At 36.1% G+C, this 17,618-nt stretch overlaps 5 protein-coding genes across 5 annotated transcripts; 3 read left to right on the top strand and 2 right to left on the bottom strand.

Annotated features, from left to right (window-relative positions):
- The first annotated feature begins 1,389 nt into the window (after window positions 1–1,389).
- On the top strand, window positions 1,390–4,840 carry Arp1 (Actin-related protein 1). Its single transcript, XM_077436332.1, has 9 exons — window positions 1,390–1,556; window positions 1,765–1,829; window positions 2,757–2,931; window positions 3,005–3,156; window positions 3,228–3,371; window positions 3,493–3,658; window positions 3,735–3,804; window positions 3,879–4,045; window positions 4,139–4,840. The coding sequence occupies exons 1-9, from the start codon at window positions 1,509–1,511 to the stop codon at window positions 4,280–4,282; spliced, it is 1,131 nt and encodes a 376-aa protein (XP_077292458.1). The 5' UTR covers window positions 1,390–1,508; the 3' UTR covers window positions 4,283–4,840.
- A 2,109-nt stretch (window positions 4,841–6,949) lies between these two features.
- On the top strand, window positions 6,950–10,765 carry LOC143915621 (signal peptide peptidase). Its single transcript, XM_077436331.1, has 6 exons — window positions 6,950–7,265; window positions 8,648–8,829; window positions 8,924–9,092; window positions 9,189–9,372; window positions 9,455–9,764; window positions 9,913–10,765. Exons 1-6 carry the CDS (start codon window positions 7,023–7,025, stop codon window positions 9,983–9,985), a joined length of 1,161 nt encoding a protein of 386 aa, XP_077292457.1. The 5' UTR covers window positions 6,950–7,022; the 3' UTR covers window positions 9,986–10,765.
- LOC143915623 (WD repeat-containing protein 91) lies at window positions 10,257–13,411 on the bottom strand. The gene is made up of 3 exons (XM_077436334.1): window positions 12,838–13,411; window positions 11,260–11,400; window positions 10,257–11,186 (listed from the first exon to the last, which is right to left on the bottom strand). The coding sequence occupies exons 1-3, from the start codon at window positions 13,079–13,081 to the stop codon at window positions 10,753–10,755; spliced, it is 819 nt and encodes a 272-aa protein (XP_077292460.1). The 5' UTR covers window positions 13,082–13,411; the 3' UTR covers window positions 10,257–10,752.
- Window positions 13,080–13,814, top strand: Uros1 (Uroporphyrinogen III synthase 1). The gene has a single exon (XM_077436335.1). It carries the CDS (start codon window positions 13,080–13,082, stop codon window positions 13,812–13,814), a length of 735 nt encoding a protein of 244 aa, XP_077292461.1.
- A 592-nt stretch (window positions 13,815–14,406) lies between these two features.
- IntS10 (integrator complex subunit 10) lies at window positions 14,407–16,474 on the bottom strand. The gene has a single exon (XM_077436330.1). The coding sequence runs from the start codon at window positions 16,279–16,281 to the stop codon at window positions 14,509–14,511; it is 1,773 nt and encodes a 590-aa protein (XP_077292456.1). The 5' UTR covers window positions 16,282–16,474; the 3' UTR covers window positions 14,407–14,508.
- Between the last annotated feature and the right edge of the window lie 1,144 nt (window positions 16,475–17,618).

Here is a 17,618-nt window from a genome sequence, read left to right as displayed (position 1 = left end):
TCATTATAATACATTGTAGGCGGGGTACGATGTGTTGACCGTATCCCGGCCTAACGAAACACTGTTGTGTGGTTCAAAGATGGGGTCACCAATGTAGGCGGGGTAGCGATGTGTTGACAGCGCTGTTGGATGATCAGAAGGTTGCGTAGATCACGTCGGAGTAGTACCAATGTAGGCGGGTTACATGTGTGTTGACCGTATCCCGGCCTAACGAAACACTGTTGTGCTAGTTTTATAAAGTTTTATTGTTTGCCTATGGTTGTACAAAGGTATGGTATTTGTGGGCAAAAGTATGTCGTTCAGCGGTCTCTGGATATGGTAGAGTGTCGCTGGCTCGGCATTCAGCTATGTTCAGAAGGTCTCTGGATGCGGCAGTGTGTTGCTGGCTCGTTGTTCGGCTATGTTCGGAAGGTCTCTGGATACGGCAGTGTGTTGCTGGCTCGTCCAGCTGGTTGATCTTCCAAGTCCGCGTAGTGTAGTGGTGGCTGGTCAGGAGCTGTATGTTGACTGGTCTGCTGTTGTGTGTCGACGCTTGCTGCTGTGGGTCGACTGGTCTGGTGCTGTGTGTCGACGCTTGCTGTTGTGGGTCGACTGGTCTGGTGCTGTGTGTCGACGCTTGCTGTTGTGGGTCGACTGGTCTGGTGCTGTGTGTCAACGCTTGCTGTTGTGGGTCGACTGATCTGGTGCTGTGTGTCGACGCTTGCTGTTGTGGGTCGACTGGTCTGGTGCTGTGTGTCGGCGCTTGCTGTTGTGGGTCGACTGGCGTTGTTTGCGTTGTACCTCCTTTTATATGGTTTCTGGAATGCTTGGTGGAAGTGGTTATTGACGCGTACGAAAGGAATTTTGTTTTCGTCGAGGCGTCGAATTTTCTGGAATGCTTGATGGAAGTGGTTATTGACGCGTACGAGAGGAATTTTGTTTTCGTCGAGGCGTCGAATTTTCTGGAATGCTTGGCGCCTTTCCGCTCGATGTATTTTAATGGTGGCGGCGTGTTTCGACCGTTTTGGTTCCACTCGACTGGTAGGGGCGTTCCGCTTGAGTTTAATATAACGACTGCAGGTGCATGTCGTCTGGGTTTCGGGAATGTAGTTTGTTGTTGCGGAATATTCTCGAATGTTTCGATGACGATGACGACGACGAGATTCCTACAACATATTAATCTGCATCCAATCAGTTGGTATTTTTATTATTAAGCTTCCTGAACGAACATCTAAAATAATTTCATCCGATTAATAGATGACTCAATGTAAATAATATATATATAACAGCTTATTAATATAAATTTAGCGGTATTAATAAGAGTAAAGTAATATTTGTACAGCATAAAATCTATAATACGATATAAAGCAATCGTAGGCGTGACAGTTATGTGACAGAGTAGGTTGCAGAGTAGGCAGATGAGAAACGAGCGTGAAGAGTGCAGGTGCGACCGTGTAGTCGTAGTGTGTGGTGCACTAGACGTGGTTGCGGCTCAAGTTTAGCGAGTTTTTCGTTGTCGGGTGTCAGCGATGGAGCACTACGACGTGCTGATCAATCAGCCGGTCGTCATCGACAACGTGAGTCACCTTTCTATGCCAAATCAGTTCGCCGGTCGGCCGACCTGTTGACTGACTTTTCGACGATGACTCACATTGCCCAAACCTCACTTTCCCAAATGTCAAAACACTTGTAACTGAAAACTCCCGTTTCAAACGCTTTCAACCATAGTGAATGTTGTCACTTTTACGGTATTCGATCACTGACTAGTGTTTTGTTTCCATACAGGGATCTGGAGTCATCAAAGCTGGTTTTGCTGGTGATCAAATTCCGAAATGTCGATTTCCCAACTAGTGAGTGTTGCGCAATTTTTAAAGAATTTAATTGATTTTACCACTTGGCTATTTGAAAAATGTTTTAAGTTTTATCGTGCAGTAATGCATCGCTTAGCACATTGATTATTTTATTATATTTATACGTCATTATTGAAAATGTTCGTATAAATAAAATATCGTGAATATAGTGTTTATGTAATTTCCAGATATTGCACAAAAGTTACGTACATCATATAGGCCGTATATTTGAGTCCGAATTTTAGAATGATTCCATTCAAGTCAGGCTTATTATACCTTTATAATTTTTTATATGAATGCCATGCAGTTTTTCAAATTTAATGGAAACTTTGTTTTTCTAAATGAATGCATTTTATTCACACATTCAATTTTACAATCAAATCGTCTTAAAATTATCACATTTAGTAAGGGGGCGATTTCGTTTTCAACACGTTGATTTCTTTTTTCAGTCAATATTCATCAATTTAATATGATTTTTTATCATTATTTTCTTTTTGTATGATATTGTTGCGTAGGGGTGGGTGGAAGATCCAAGTAAAAGGCCAAAGTCGTGTCACAGCATTTATTGGTGATTAAGGAGATACACGTACTGGCAGTGCTCCGTCCAGAATGTCTTGATATCGCCTAAGTACCGCCTTATAAGGGGCAGGTCTCTCAGGGCATCTTCGACGTCCGATTTGTTTACCTATTGTTATGGTCACGTACTAGATGTGCCACGGAAGTGTCCCACGCTACCGCTGTGGTTTCTGAGAACTCTAAGGGAATGCGACCGAGTTACCGCTACCCCCGCTAAGTGCATTCGGGGGAGATAATCCTCGAAACCAATTATAATGGTCACACAGTCAATGGGATGCTACTCGGCCTAATCCGATTGCACTTACTCGGCCTAATCCGAGTGTTCGTAACAATATTTATTATATTCTTTAGTATTGGTCGACCGAAGCATGTTCGTGTGATGGCCGGTGCTTTAGAAGGCGACGTTTTTGTCGGTCCTAGAGCTGAAGAACATCGTGGTCTTCTTGCATTGAGGTATCCTATGGAACATGGAATAGTTACCGATTGGAATGACATGGAACGGATTTGGAACTACATATATAACAAAGTCAGTTTTACTCTTACATTAGTAAATTGTAAAATATTCCATTACATTGGACACATTGATAATCTCATTTTAGGATCAACTTTCAATGTTTTCTGAAGAACATCCTGTACTGTTGACCGAAGCTCCGTTGAATCCCCGAAGGAATCGAGAGAAATCTGCTGAAATTTTCTTCGAAACCTTCAATGTTCCCGCATTATTTGTTTCGATGCAGGCAGTGCTTAGTTTGTTAGTTATTTTTTTATATTTATTTTCAACATCCTTGAGTTTATTGTTACTTATGTGTATTTTTGTAATAGATATGCCACTGGAAGAACTACTGGTGTAGTTCTGGATTCAGGGGATGGCGTAACTCATGCTGTACCTATTTACGAAGGTTTTGCTATGCCACATTCCATTATGCGGGTGGATATTGCTGGACGAGATGTCACAAGATATTTAAGGTTTATAAATACACATAATATGTCTATAAATTATTTTATTTGTTTCTTGTCTGATGATTATTTTTGAAAAAAATTCTATATTGGATTATAAAAGGGCTAAGATTTTGATTTTATATTTTAGATTACTTTTAAGAAAAGAGGGCGTCTTATTAAGAACTTCGGCAGAATTAGAGGTAGCTAGGGCAATCAAAGAAAAGGCTTGTTATCTTGCAGCTAGTCCTTTGAAAGAAGAAGCATTAGATGCTGAACGTCTTCAATATACTTTACCAGATGGAAATGTTTTAGAGGTATTAATATCAATTCATACAGATTATAAGGCTCATTTTATAATTGCAATCAATATATCAAATGTTTTACTTTAAGATTGGTCCGGCAAGATTCCGTGCTCCTGAAGTGCTTTTTAGGCCAGATTTATTAGGAGAGGAATGTGAAGGTAACCCTCAATATACATATGCTGAATTTTCGATTAGTTGGTTGTATTTTTACGTTTTAAATTTATTCATCAAGGTATTCACGAGGTTCTCATGTTTGCAATACAAAAGTCCGATATGGACTTACGGAAAGTTTTACATCAAAATATTGTTTTATCTGGTGGATCAACCCTATTTCGTGGATTTGGTGATAGACTTCTTGCAGAAATCAAACGTCTTGCGCCTAAAGATATGAAAATCAGAGTGAGCACTATTTTATTAAATGGATGAAATCAACTAATAACTAAATTTAATTTACTTCTCTTCTATGTATTTTTGTTAAACCTTTTCTTTTAGATATCCGCACCCCAAGAGCGGCTTTATTCTACTTGGATCGGTGGGTCTATTTTGGCATCTCTTGATGCTTTCCGTAAAATGTGGGTTTCTAAGAAAGAATATGACGAAGAAGGTCAAAGAGCAGTACATCGTAAAACATTTTAAGCATAAAGACCAAAAATATATATATATTTCTTATTTATAACATTGAAACCTTGAATTATCCTTTGTGAGAGGACTGGTTATATATCAAACAATGAATCTAAGGAAAATTATTTCTAATAAAAGTTTTTAACTTGAAGATACATGTATGCAAAAACATTGATTGAAGTTTCATTGTATATCATATTCCAGTTATTGAAATACAGCTCTAAGTATCTCGTATAGCATTAAAATATAAATAATTTATTCTTTAAATTATTATTTTATAATACAATTTTAAATATTAAGAATTAATTATGAGTTAATTTTATTGTTTAAATGTTATTTGCGCTCACATAATATATAAAAAAGCTTTTAAATATCATTTGGGAATAAATACTAAAATGTATCGGTAAACGCGAAATAAAATTAGAAATTGCTTACATAAATACATATAAATATATAATTTAGATATTTCAAAATAATTATGCTTCAAATAACCGGCTTATGCACCATATTGATCATAATGGTGTTGGAACTCTAATTTAAAGCTTTATATTGGATAATAAATTATAAAACATTTAAGCATTATTATATTTTGTTCTATTCATTATTTTGTTCCCTGACTTTCACAATTCAATTATTTGAGAAAATCTTTAATAATACGTGAACGAGAATAGACAAATTTAAATGGGATCACAATATGTGTCGATTTGTGCTCAATGTGATGCTTTTTATTATGAAGTTAACGCACAAATATTAAATATGTATATTGACAACTCCAGTCTGACATTTTGTATTGCAGTCATTCGAAAATATATTTTCCTCTAAGACGTCTATTTATGAGAACTCTATTTATTCGCTTGAGATACACCTCGATTAATTCTTTACTTCTTTAGCAGCTGCTTAATTTATTATGTGCTTCAAATATTATATGTGTGTATATTATTTTTGAAATTAACTTATAGGTCGGCTAATACATACGCAAAATTATCGTTTTGTTTGAACTTAAAATTTTCTTAAAACTTCTAATCATATGCAAATAATGCCTTAGTTTATACTTTTTTATGTGATATTTTTATGTAATTTACACAAAATAGCTTTTTATAATAAACTTTTTAAAAACAGTTCTTTTTATTTAACCAATCATTGTCGGATATTAAATTTCCTCGTGCTTATTGATTAGAAATTTGAAAAATTGAAATATTAGGACTAGGTTACCTTGAAAACTTGGTTATACTGAAATAATAAAAAAAAAAACTACAATAAATATCAACATCTCATATTATGTATCTACTTGCATACTATATTGAATGATTAAATTTTCATAACGAATTCTCAATTTATTTAATGTAGAACTACATATATAACCATATTAATATACTTGTCCGATATAAAATGATTGAATATCTGTTTATAGCAGTAGCGTGCGGTGAAATTATCCCTATTTTATCGCACAGCCTTACTTACGTGTGTGCGAGTAGGATGCAAGGGGACTCGGAATGATTATTTATTCACCTACATAGTCTCAGGTGCGTAACTACTATGCCTCATGGGCATACGATGCATGCGGGATTTTAGGTTTTTAAATAAAAATACTAGACATTTTCTAAATGAAAGTCCTGGAAGTCAAGTTATAACTTTGTCTTAATGCAATAATGTCTAGTAAACAGTTTTCAGATTTGTTGATTTCAAAATATAATTCTATGAAAAGTGAATTCTTTTTGTTATTTTTCACTTTGCGATCACTCGCTAGTGAACAAACTTTTAGTAAATAAAAATTAATTAAAGACTAAAACGAATTCGAAGAATCAACTCAGGCTCAGTAAATTAGCAATATTTTCGAAACAACATGAAGAAACTTCTAAATTGTCTGAAAGATGTAATTGCAGAATTTGCGACTTCGAAAGTGAGGAAAAAGAACATCAAAAGAATCAATTTAATTTTAAGAAAAAAACAACTACTAAAGGGAGGGCCTTTTGCTAACATTTGCATGCCGGCCCAATTTTTCTGGTTACGCCCCTGCCTAGTCCCCTTGTATCCTGATCACACGTTCACGTAAGTAATACTGCGACACAAACAGGGAGAATTTCACGGCACGCCACTGGTTTATAGCTAGACAAAGTTATGAGGAAATATCCGTTTATAGGAAAAACATATTTGTAGGAAGTTTTCGCCTCGCTCTTGGTAATTTTGTTCGTGAAATTTCAGAGAGGTACATAATACAGAACACAAAAATTTACAAGTATTTCATAGTTCCCACATACTTTTTTGTAGTTTCACAAGAAATACTTCCATTTACATAGTGGAATCAAAGTGGCGGTCATATTTTAGAAGATTGCCATTAAAATCAATCGGGCTATAATTTTCACTTTGCTGATTACTTAAACTTTACAATACATTAACCATGTCGATGGAATAAATATGTTCAAAAACTTTTATTTTACATTCCATTGAAACCATAATGAATAGTGTACGCAGATACTATTTAAAACATAAATCGTGAGACTTATGTCCTAATTGGGTCGTCGGTCACTTGAATTTCGATCGATCTGATTTGATCAATTGGTGTTAATGCATTATTTAATCCGAATGGTGTGTGATTGTAGTGTCTATCTACTACTTACTAGCCGAAACATAAAATTTTTAGAGATGAAATTAAAAAATGAGGAATGGTAAATGGTCGAATTTAGAGGTGTTGAGAGTGAGCCGGGTACAAGGTGGTAGTTGGCAGTCCGCTGTCACATTTTGTTGATGTGTCAAGATGTCCGCGTGGGAGGTGTTGCGCGCTCTATCGGTGTCCCTGGGGGCGCAAGCGACGGGCGGGGAAGTAGTGCCCGAGGGCGCAGCCGCCAGCCCTGAGCCTCCGCCCCCCACCAATGCCACGGAGCGTGCGCCCTCCACGCCCGAGGGAATGGCCGTGGCGTACGGAAGCCTCGTGCTCATGGCTCTGCTGCCCATATTCTTCGGCTCGTTCCGCTCCGTCGTGCGACACCGAGAACAAAAGGTTAGCCCTCCGTGCTTCGAAAAACCCATTTTTTCTCCTCTGACGTGGCCATTTTGGCCGATTTTGTTTTGGCCACGTCAGATCAATATGTTTACGGTAAAATCTAGGTGTTCGACTTTTCTCGGGAAATTTTACTTTAAATGATTGGTGTATCGTTGGAAACTTCCAATTGGTCATTTATTTTGATATTTTTACTAAATTTTCGCTCGCCGAAATTTGCGCGGGGTAGGTTATGTTCAGTACGGTCGTTTTATATTGTTACTTTATCTATGTTTAATGAGGGGTCATAATCAATGTTTTGCAATTGTTTAATTGTATTAAAAAGTGCAATACACTAAATCGAAAATGATGGCAAATTTTAGGGCAAAAGGAATTTGAAGCAGTCCTACTTTCATAAGGGCATAAAGAAATCTTTACCGAGGTTTTTCTTCGAATTTACGTATGTTATGCATAATAATAAATTGATGTTTTTCTTACTAAAAGAAAAATATTGAGATAAAAAACCAATCCTTGTAAACGTGGTGAAATAAAAAATTTGCCAAATAAATGAAAAATAGCACGGGGAAAAAAATCCGTAAAAAATATATATTTTTGACTTAAAATTCGCTAGACAATAATTAATAATTATGAGTATTTTAAAGCAATGAAATATCACAATAAATAGGAAAAACATCCGTCTATTGATTCTAATACTCACTTTGAGCACAGCAATACTAGATTTTGAGTTAAAGACCGCAAAAGCCAAAAAACTGTAAAAATCGCGCATTTTTTTAAACGCTTATATCTCGTAAACGATCACCAACCAACAAAAATCATTATCATATCTGAATTCAGTGGGTCAAAGTTAGTAAAGATTGGTTAGTCTCCGCTCTGGTAACTCAAAAACGTGATTTTTTTGTTGCTCAGTGTTATTTATATAAATAATCTCTTTAATTCATAAAAGATTTTTTTGACGAAGAAAAAAGAGTAATGCTGCCATTTTAATTGCTCCGTCATGATATGCTTCGGAGAAAATGTCAAGAAATAAATATGAAGAATGCTTCATTCTAAAATTCTTTAATTTTAAGACCATTATAGACTTCATTCATTTATATTTTACATTGTAAAATGCTTATTTAGATTTTAAAAATCGCTTGCAGCAGATCATAGAGCGATATACTCATATGAATAATATATTGTAAAAATTCACTTGCATTGTATTTACATATCGATAAACGACTGTTTCAAATCTTGAACTCTTATGATAAAATTTCTGAATTTGATTAGATGTAAAAGTCTTTAGAAATTAAAAGTGAGAAGAACCGCTTTATATAATTGACCCGGTAGTAAATTCATAGACGCCATATATTTTTATGTGAACTAATGCCAAAATTATTTTTCAGGAATCTGGTGAGAAGCCAGAAATAATGACAAATAAAGATGCAATGTTATTTCCACTAATTGCATCCAGTGCTCTCATCGGCTTGTATGTATTCTTCCAAGTGTTTTCAAAGGAGTATATCAATCTTCTATTGACTGGATATTTCTTCTTTTTGGGAGTTTTAGCTCTTAGTCACCTGTTGAGGTAAATTTTCTTTAATTAATTCATAATCTCCATTTTTTTTTGACACCCATTATTGGCATTTATAATAAGACTAAAATAACTTCAATTTATGTAGCCCTGTAGTCAGTGGTGCCGTTAGAGCTAGCGGTTGGATTGCTCAGACACCATTCCATCTCGAATTTAAACGAGGCAATGAAGAATTACTCAGTTATCATTTCCAAACACATGATCTGATTTGTTTAATCACGGCATCGTTTGTAGGAATATGGTATATCTTTGATAAGGTTATTATTTTTAAAATACTTTCTCATTCAGTATTCTTTTTATGTCGAATACCTCAACTTTAACTATAATGAGGTATAATTTGTTTTTGTCCACAGCATTGGATTGCGAATAATTTGTTTGGAATGGCATTCGCCATCAATGGAGTAGAACTACTTCATTTAAACAATGTGGTTACAGGTTGCATCTTACTTTGTGGACTTTTTGTTTATGACATATTTTGGGTATTTGGTACCAATGTAATGGTGACGGTTGCGAAGACTTTTGAAGCTCCTATTAAATGTAAAAAAATCTCTTACACATACTTCTTAATGATATGTTTCTATGAGCGAAAACTTAATATAATGATACATTTTTATTACAGTGGTATTTCCCCAAGATTTATTGACGAATGGACTGAGTGGAACTAACTTTGCAATGCTGGGTCTTGGAGATATAGTCGTTCCTGGAATTTTCATTGCGTTGTTGTTGCGTTTTGATACTAGTCTGAAGCGAGGTACGAATACGTACTTCTATGCAACTCTTGGAGCGTACTTATTAGGATTACTAGCGACAATTTGCGTGATGCACATCTTCAGGCATGCACAACCAGCTCTACTCTATTTGGTACCGGCTTGTATCATAACACCACTTTTGTTAGCATTACTTAAAGGAGACATTAATGCACTATTCAAGTGAGTGTATTCTTATTTTTATGGCGTATCATAAAAGTGTTCAAAAATTAATCTCTTTTTACATACCTCCTTTACGTTTCACATGGCTTTCGTGTCAGTGGTCATTTTTATCTCTTATCCGATCGTTTTTTTGTTTTTTTATTTGCAGTTACGAAGATAATCCAAAATCGGAAACAGAAAATGCTGAAAGTACCGCAACTGAAAGTTCTAAAAAGAAGTAGCTCTTTAATATACACAAATATCATTAAAATGTCTCCCATTTGGCGAAATATCCCTAGTTCCGTTTACATCTACAGTGGATTATGCTACGCTCAAGTATTATATTTTCGTTGGTGACTGGTGGATATCGCTTATGTGTTCCATTGAAGTTTTGTTGTTTCAATGATTGTTTTAACCGCACAACTTTTTATTCAACCTGACATTGTGAAGTATTTATGTTAGGGAGGAAATACTTTAGGTATAATTGCATTCCATATAAACAACTTCATATATCAATTGTCTTCTTTATAATAATAGATGCATTTACATGTGATCACTTAAAATATTTTATTGAAATTATTTTTTTTTGTAAATATACCAAGTAATATATATACAGTTTTTTTAAAAATTTGTAATATCCTTAATAAATGTACTTTTTTTTACATGATTTTGATTAAAAGCTACCAATCTTTAATTTATTTTTATAATTTAAGATCTAGTTATAAAATAAGAAAACTAATATGTATTGACACATTATCTGTATTTGGTATTTAAGATAGGAAAAATATATATTGCATTTGTTCCCTTAAATATTAAATAAATGAACTTCTATGAAATTATCAATATTTTAAATCGAGAGAAGAACGTATACACAAATCATTTATGCAAAAGAAGTCAATGGCTTAAAACTATAAAATAATAAATGTTCCACCTATACATATATAATATATCATGCAAATAAAAAATAAATGTTTCTTAACATACACATATTTGGTATAAATTATAATCATTAATTTTGACTTAACGATCTCATTTGCTTTTTCCCCAACACCGGACTGCCACCCATTTGCCGAATCAGTCCACGTAAACCTTTCGCTTCTCGTATTGCACCCTCGGTGTTCTCCGTTGGAATTATATAGAAATCGTCTATCAGTGGCGTGGGAGCATTCGATTTTTCGGTGTGTTGTGTCAATCGAGATTGATGACCTTGATTATTACTGCTTTCTAAAGTAACTATCCTCTCTTTTAATTTGAAATTCTCCTCTTGCAATTTCTTTACTAAAACAGCTTCTGTTTCATAACTCGAAAGCGTTGGTTGAGGTATACATTGAAAAATTGTCGCTAAGAAGTTATGCAACGACACTAGGTAAGTATCTTGCCACTGTCGAGTGAAGTAGACGCTGTATATTGGATTTTCATCGGGTTTGCAAACATAAGGCAACACTGGAAAAAATGTCGATTTATTTATAATAATAATAACAGTATAATATTAAAATATCGATATAATATTACTCACTGAACCAATCGCGCCATTCTGATTGAAGTTGCAATTCTGGAGCCATTTTTGTCAGGAATTCGCTTACTTTTTCCATTTTGCCAGCGTTGACTGCAGTCACAAGGTAGTATTTCAATAGACCATTTTCAAATTTCTTTATAACTGCGAATTGAATGAAAGACATTTACATACATTTTTAAACAGATGCGTGTATTTATTTCGAATGTAGAAATGAAAAAGATTTTTAACGAATTTGTAGCTTACAATAAAAAGAAAATTATTCAGTTATTTCATACATACATGGATAACTTATGTCTTATTTTAAAATAGTCTTTTTAATTTTTTTTTTAGAAAAATATGTAACAAGAATATACACATTCTCATGATAGGTGATTTAATTAAAAATTTCATGATTTACTTCATCAAAAGGGATATCAACGATGATATTATTTCCATAATAATAATTGGAATACAGAAAAGAAATACTATCCGGTTTTTTACGAGATTACATCTGTCAAACAATCATGAGATATTTTAAATTGGAAATCTATTATTTCCCCATAGTATAAGGTGACCATTCATACTGATTTTATAGATATCTGTTAAGTAAGTCGTGAGATAAAACCAGTACATATTTTTCATCTTTATCAAATAGATGGATTGAAGCATTCAAAGCCATTAGCGAAAATGATGCCTTTTTCAAAAATATTGAAAAATAAGTCGAATATTGTTTCTGTTTACAAAGAACGAATGCACATACTGAATGAATTCTTTATTTGATTAACAATATGTGGTCCCGTGATAAAACGCAGTTGAATGTTTAAACTTTAGGATGTTTGCTTATTATAAATGTAACCAGTGTTGCGTAGAATGTTCAAGAAAATATTTCATAAATGTGTATCGATTATTCTCTTATAATCATAGAAGTAGAATGCATAGAAACCAGTACATTTTTTTCATCTTTATCTAATAGATGGATTGAAGCATTCAAAGCCATTAGCAAAAATGATGCCTTTTACAAAAATATTGACAAATAAGTCGAATATTGTTTCTGTTTACAAAGAACAAATGCACGTACTGAATGACTTCTTTCTTTGATCAACAAAATGTGGTCCAGTGATAAAACGCAGTTGAATGTGGAAACTTTAGGATGTTTGCTTAGTATAAATGTAACCAGTATTGCGTAGAATGTTCAAGAAAATATATTCAATATTTCATAAATGTGTTTATTATTCTCATAGAATCGCTATCAGCCTCCAAAAATGTTGCTACAAAAACTCTGCGCGGCAGATTTTGTTCATTGTTTGCTAAACTTCGTCTCTCTTCGATGGCTCGCTTTTAGGCGATACCTTTGTTAACAATGACCATTCTATGCATTCTATTTCTATGATTATTCTCTTATATGTTTGTTGACGTTTCTAATGTTATAAGTAATTACAAATATTTTTTGAATAAAATGTTTTTGAATTTGAAAAAATGGTCATCTTATCATAATGATTCCACTAATATTTAAAAAAGTGAAATATGTTATCAGAATTCAATATTCAGTTTTGAGGTTAGGTTGTAATTTGACAGATGGATAGATAGATGTATACTGACCAGGCGCGAAGTGGTTCTCCAATTTGTTGAAGATATAAGAGTCGAGGTGCGACCAGAGATCTCGCAGGCCCGCCAGGTCGTGGGCCGCCACCGTGGCGTTGAGCTGCTCCAGGAGACGATCCACTCGCAATCCACGGTCTCTGTCCATCCGCAGCTCCGTCTCCAGCGAGCGGGCGGTCGTCGAGAGGCCTCGGAACATCAGGAATTCGCGCACCAGCTCTTCCACAGCCTGGGTGTGAGCCATGGCTTCGGTGTTGCTCTTGGCCGAGGAGGAGACCGCTCGAAGATACGCCGACAAACTGGAGCCTATGCAGTTGAGAGTGGAATCGGCGCGTCCGCTGCAGATTCGGCAAATACCGGAAGCCGTACAGCAGTTGGCGGGAGATTTGAATTCGAGCCGATTCGCGGGATTGATCGTAACGAGCGCTCGCGCTGCCGCTGCGGTTAAAAAGGCTGTCGACCAACTGAAAGCTCGCGTACCGGAAATCGTATACGCAGTCGGCGTCAGCAGCGCCAAGTCCCTACCGGAAGTGGCTCGGTCGAGATGTGTAGGCTTCGAGGCGGGCAACGCAAACGCTCTGGCCAATTTGATAATGGCGGAAGCTCCTGGGCCTCTCCTCTTTCCGTGCGGCAATCTCGCCTCTGATACTCTCCCTCGTAAATTGGAGGAGGTCGGATGTAGTGTGAAGTGCCTCACAGTCTACACTACCGGTCCTAACCCTGACCTGAGTGATGATTTACTCCGGCTACAACAGACCTGTGGGATTCCCCCGACGGTGGTCTTCTTTAGTCCATCCGGTGTCGAGTATTCTATTCCTATATTGAAAACGTTGGGTTTTGATTTTGATTGTGCTAAATTGCTAGCGATCGGTCCATCGACTGAAGAGCAGATTAAAAAATTTGGGCTGAAATGCTGGGCTACAGCTTGCGAACCCACTCCTCAAGGGGTGGCTACTTTATTTGAAAATAAGTCATAGAATTCCAAAAAATAAATGTATCTTAAAAAAAATGTGATCAAATCGAAATTCCTAATGAAAAATGTATTTATATTTGTCTGTCAACGAGGCACTAAATTACAAAACTCAATATGCTTAATTACATCTATTGGTTGAGTTCTAAAATTTAGTTGTACTCGCCTAATGAATTGGCCCGATGTAGGTTATATGTATTAATATAAATATTAATACATATGTACGAACAATACAAACTTCATTGCTCTCATTTTTATTGTTATTTACTTAAGGTCTTTATCCATTGCTAATTTTGTAAATTGTTATTGTTTTATATTTATTATATCATCAATTATACCTTATAGAAAAATTTATCATTCTTTTATTTCTCATTTGTACTTAAATCAAATTATGAATTTAGAACAGGCTTGAATTATTAATTATGCATGTTCCATGTGAATTTTAAGTCCAAAGTAGAATGAAGTAAATTAATATTAGGGACATATTTGTTCATCAAAATGTATATTTAGCACTAATATATATGGTTGGTCATGTGAGGGTTAATTTCGTTTTGAATGGCAACAATAATATGTGAAGGAAAATAAAATATTTTGATTTTGTAACATTTCTATGTTTATATGTACAAATTTAAAAACGAATTACACGAAATACGTTAATATAACATTTGATGAAATATTTTAGGAACCGAAAAATATAATGATCAAGGTCTCTCCAAATGAGCAGAGCTGAAGCTTTTGAAGAGATGAGCTCTTTCTTGTGTAATGAATTGTGTTACAAGATTTATGATGGGCTCATTGCATCTGGCAACCTGCGCCCGCATAGCATGCTTTATATCTTCTTTAACGCCTTTGTCTGCTCCACGAGTTCCAATTCTCCGTTGTCCTAAATGTTGTTGGGTATTCGGCAGAATGTCCAGAACTATGCTTCCTGCCTGTTCACTCGACAAGTACATCAATTCTTCCAAAATATCAATATTAATAATGTATGATTGAAACAACGAATAACGAAACACTCCATGTTGTCGAATAGCATCTAAAAGTCTAACGAAAAGAGTTTGTTCCTGAGGCCAATCTAGTTGTAAAAGCACTATCATATTACCGGCTGCTAGATCAGTTATGTTCCCAACTGCTTTCATCGAATGTAGAATAAGTTTCGTACAATAGTGTACGGCGGCTGATTTTGTCAATGGCAAAAAATGCACATGTCTGTGCGACCCTCCGACTATTAGAGAAGTTTCCAACTGTCCTTCGACCATTGGTAATTGTGAAAATGCAGTCAACGCCCTTTCTAAGCAAATCGAATACTGAGCTCTGAAGAAACTAATTGAAGCTCTCATGAGTCGGGCTGCGAGCGTAGAATCGCCTTGGGGAGGCATTGCTTCCTCAAAATTTCCTTTATACAAAGATATTTCTTCTAGAAATGTTCCAATCCATGGTTTACTGTGTAATATAATTGCCAGTTTAGTAAATTCCCTTTTCAAAATTTCATTTGAATGCAACAACTCCCAACAGTTGGCAGCTACCAGAAACACGTTGGCAGCAGCACCAGTAATTTCAATGTCTCCTTTATGCCTCTTCGAAACAGGTTTATCGGGATCAGTAAATGCTTCCAGTAATATTTGATTCCCCCTTTTAGCATTATGCTCGTGTAATGCACGAAGTAAGTGTATCGCTCCACAATATATAAGTTGTCTACAATCTTCAGCGTTTCGAAGCGATAACAACTTTTGAAAGTATGTATCTTTATTTAAGCTGTTAGAATATGTTATCAAATAGCTATCCCATCCTAATTGTCGTCCGGTGAGTTCCAATACACTGAAAAGTCTCTGCCACGGGTCTGATATATCGTTTTCATTTTTTTCACACAAATACGTATTGTAGAAGTCAATGGCCCTTATAAGTAATCGGATTAATAATCGAGGCGACTGTGGAAGTTCCAACAAAGGCAACGTTTCTACAACTAATAAACGAGCATAGCAGTCTTCAGAACTGTGTTTTTCTGCGCTTAACAACGTTTCTACGAGGGGACCACCGTGTGTGGCGACAGCTTTAGGAAATCTTTGCAAAAGCAGCAGTAGAAGACGACAGTGTTCCATTGTATCGTCACTGTGTTCGGCACTGGAGAGTAACATTTTATGCTGAACGTCGGCTGGTATCCTCTCGAACATTTCTGACAGAAAGTTGGAATTGGAGTCTTTGAGTGATGTAGTAATGGCTTCAATTTCTGGCCATAGTTGGTTGGGTATTTGAGGTGAATTAATCAGCACGCTAAAGCAGTCTGCAGCCTCTTGAACGTGTCCAGCCGCTTTCTCCATGAGATATGCCTCGAACTGCACGGTAAAGTTAGTAGGATAAAGTGTCTTCGCGGTTAACATCCATGCTTTTGCGGTATACGGATCGCCAGCTTGAGCTTCTTTGGCCTTCATTATTATATACTCCTCATCGCAGAGATCTTGACTATTAAGAGACGGCATGCCGAAGAATTGTTTATGACCGGCCGGTTAACGTCAAATGCTTAGTTTGACAGTCAGTTTTTCCAACTGAATATATTTATTCTCAGTTTGACCAACATAATCATAATTGATATGTGTAAATGGGGTTCGGTGATTACTAGTCAAATGTGAACCGGTCGCTCTAGATCGGTCACACGTGATCACCCGTCACACTAAAACTGGTCACACCCTAAAATTGGTCACGAAAAAACGGGTCACACCTAAAAATTCGACCAATTTTAAATTTTTGGGTGTGACCAGTTTTCTCGTGACGGGTGACGAGTGACCAGTTTTAGTGTGACGGGTGATCACATGTGACCGATCTAGAGTGACCGGTTGTCCTGTGACTGGTTTACATATGACTAATAATCACCGAACCCCATTTACACATATCAATTATGATTATGTTGGTCAAGCTAGTTGGATATAATACATTATGTACGTGTGAATATTGCTTCACCTAATTGCTTTTGAAACATTAAAATACCGTGAAAAAAGGTGCCGGTACATGACAAAAACCCCCAAGTTTAAGTGGAGAATCAAGTTTTTTACACCTTTACCAAGTAGTAAATAATGAAACGACGGATATTGCTAATTTATTATTTATAGCTTCATGTTGGATAACTTTTTATTGATCGTTTTTGAGGCCATGCCCCCACACCTATCTATCGACGAGTTAGGTTTGATCTTGTTCGCGATGTTGAGATGGTTCATGTTGTTTAAGTTTATTGCACGCTGAATAATCCTGTAATTTTCACTAGCGTGCTATACTTTTAATTCCTTCCTATATATTCTTCGAAAGCAGTTCCTTTGGCAATGACCACTCCTCTATTATTCTCAATATATAAAAACGGACGGGATGTATGTGAGTATGTTTGTGACGGACCGTGAAGACACAGCCAATCACAGAGGAGACGCGGGGAAATGGGGGGGGGGGGGTGGAGCATTATGTGACGTCAGGCCAAGCGACGACAGGTATTTGCGACGACAGGCCTAGTGACGGGTGACACATACACATGTCCACGAAGACACACACATTCATTCATCATTTCGAACGGGTTGGATCGGCGAGCGTGTAATGCGCGCACTCAACTTTATAAGCGGGCTCTACACTCGCGCGCGAAAAACGGCGTGAACTCGCGCCGCGAACGCACAAACTCACATTTCGACTCATACGCACAGTGTTCGCGACCGTTTACATTAATATTACGTGCGCGCGCGCGTCTATAAATTACCATCCATTATATTTATATATAACATGTAGGAATCTAGCATGACTTGTGCTATTACGAATAAAAATCAGTGATCTCATCATCGAT

This window comes from Arctopsyche grandis, chromosome 8, assembly GCF_051622035.1.
Source record: "Arctopsyche grandis isolate Sample6627 chromosome 8, ASM5162203v2, whole genome shotgun sequence".
In the NCBI taxonomy this organism is placed as follows: Eukaryota; Metazoa; Arthropoda; class Insecta; order Trichoptera; family Hydropsychidae; genus Arctopsyche; species Arctopsyche grandis.
Note: the sequence above shows the minus strand (reverse complement) of the source record. Positions and strands in the feature narration are given on the sequence as shown.

Coding starts and splice junctions, on each gene's coding strand:
- IntS10 (XM_077436330.1), bottom strand. CDS start 16,281: ATGCCGTCTCTTAATAGTCAAGATCTCTGCGATGAGGAGTATATAATA.
- LOC143915623 (XM_077436334.1), bottom strand. CDS start 13,081: ATGGCTCACACCCAGGCTGTGGAAGAGCTGGTGCGCGAATTCCTGATG. Junction 11,401..12,837: donor GGAGAACCACTTCGCGCCTG/GTCAGTATACAT, acceptor TTCAATTCGCAG/TTATAAAGAAATTTGAAAAT. Junction 11,187..11,259: donor AGAATGGCGCGATTGGTTCA/GTGAGTAATATT, acceptor CATTTTTTCCAG/TGTTGCCTTATGTTTGCAAA.
- LOC143915621 (XM_077436331.1), top strand. CDS start 7,023: ATGTCCGCGTGGGAGGTGTTGCGCGCTCTATCGGTGTCCCTGGGGGCG. Junction 7,266..8,647: donor TGCGACACCGAGAACAAAAG/GTTAGCCCTCCG, acceptor ATTATTTTTCAG/GAATCTGGTGAGAAGCCAGA. Junction 9,093..9,188: donor TATGGTATATCTTTGATAAG/GTTATTATTTTT, acceptor TTTTGTCCACAG/CATTGGATTGCGAATAATTT.
- Uros1 (XM_077436335.1), top strand. CDS start 13,080: ATGGCTTCGGTGTTGCTCTTGGCCGAGGAGGAGACCGCTCGAAGATAC.
- Arp1 (XM_077436332.1), top strand. CDS start 1,509: ATGGAGCACTACGACGTGCTGATCAATCAGCCGGTCGTCATCGACAAC. Junction 3,372..3,492: donor GATGTCACAAGATATTTAAG/GTTTATAAATAC, acceptor TTTATATTTTAG/ATTACTTTTAAGAAAAGAGG. Junction 3,805..3,878: donor ATTAGGAGAGGAATGTGAAG/GTAACCCTCAAT, acceptor TTATTCATCAAG/GTATTCACGAGGTTCTCATG.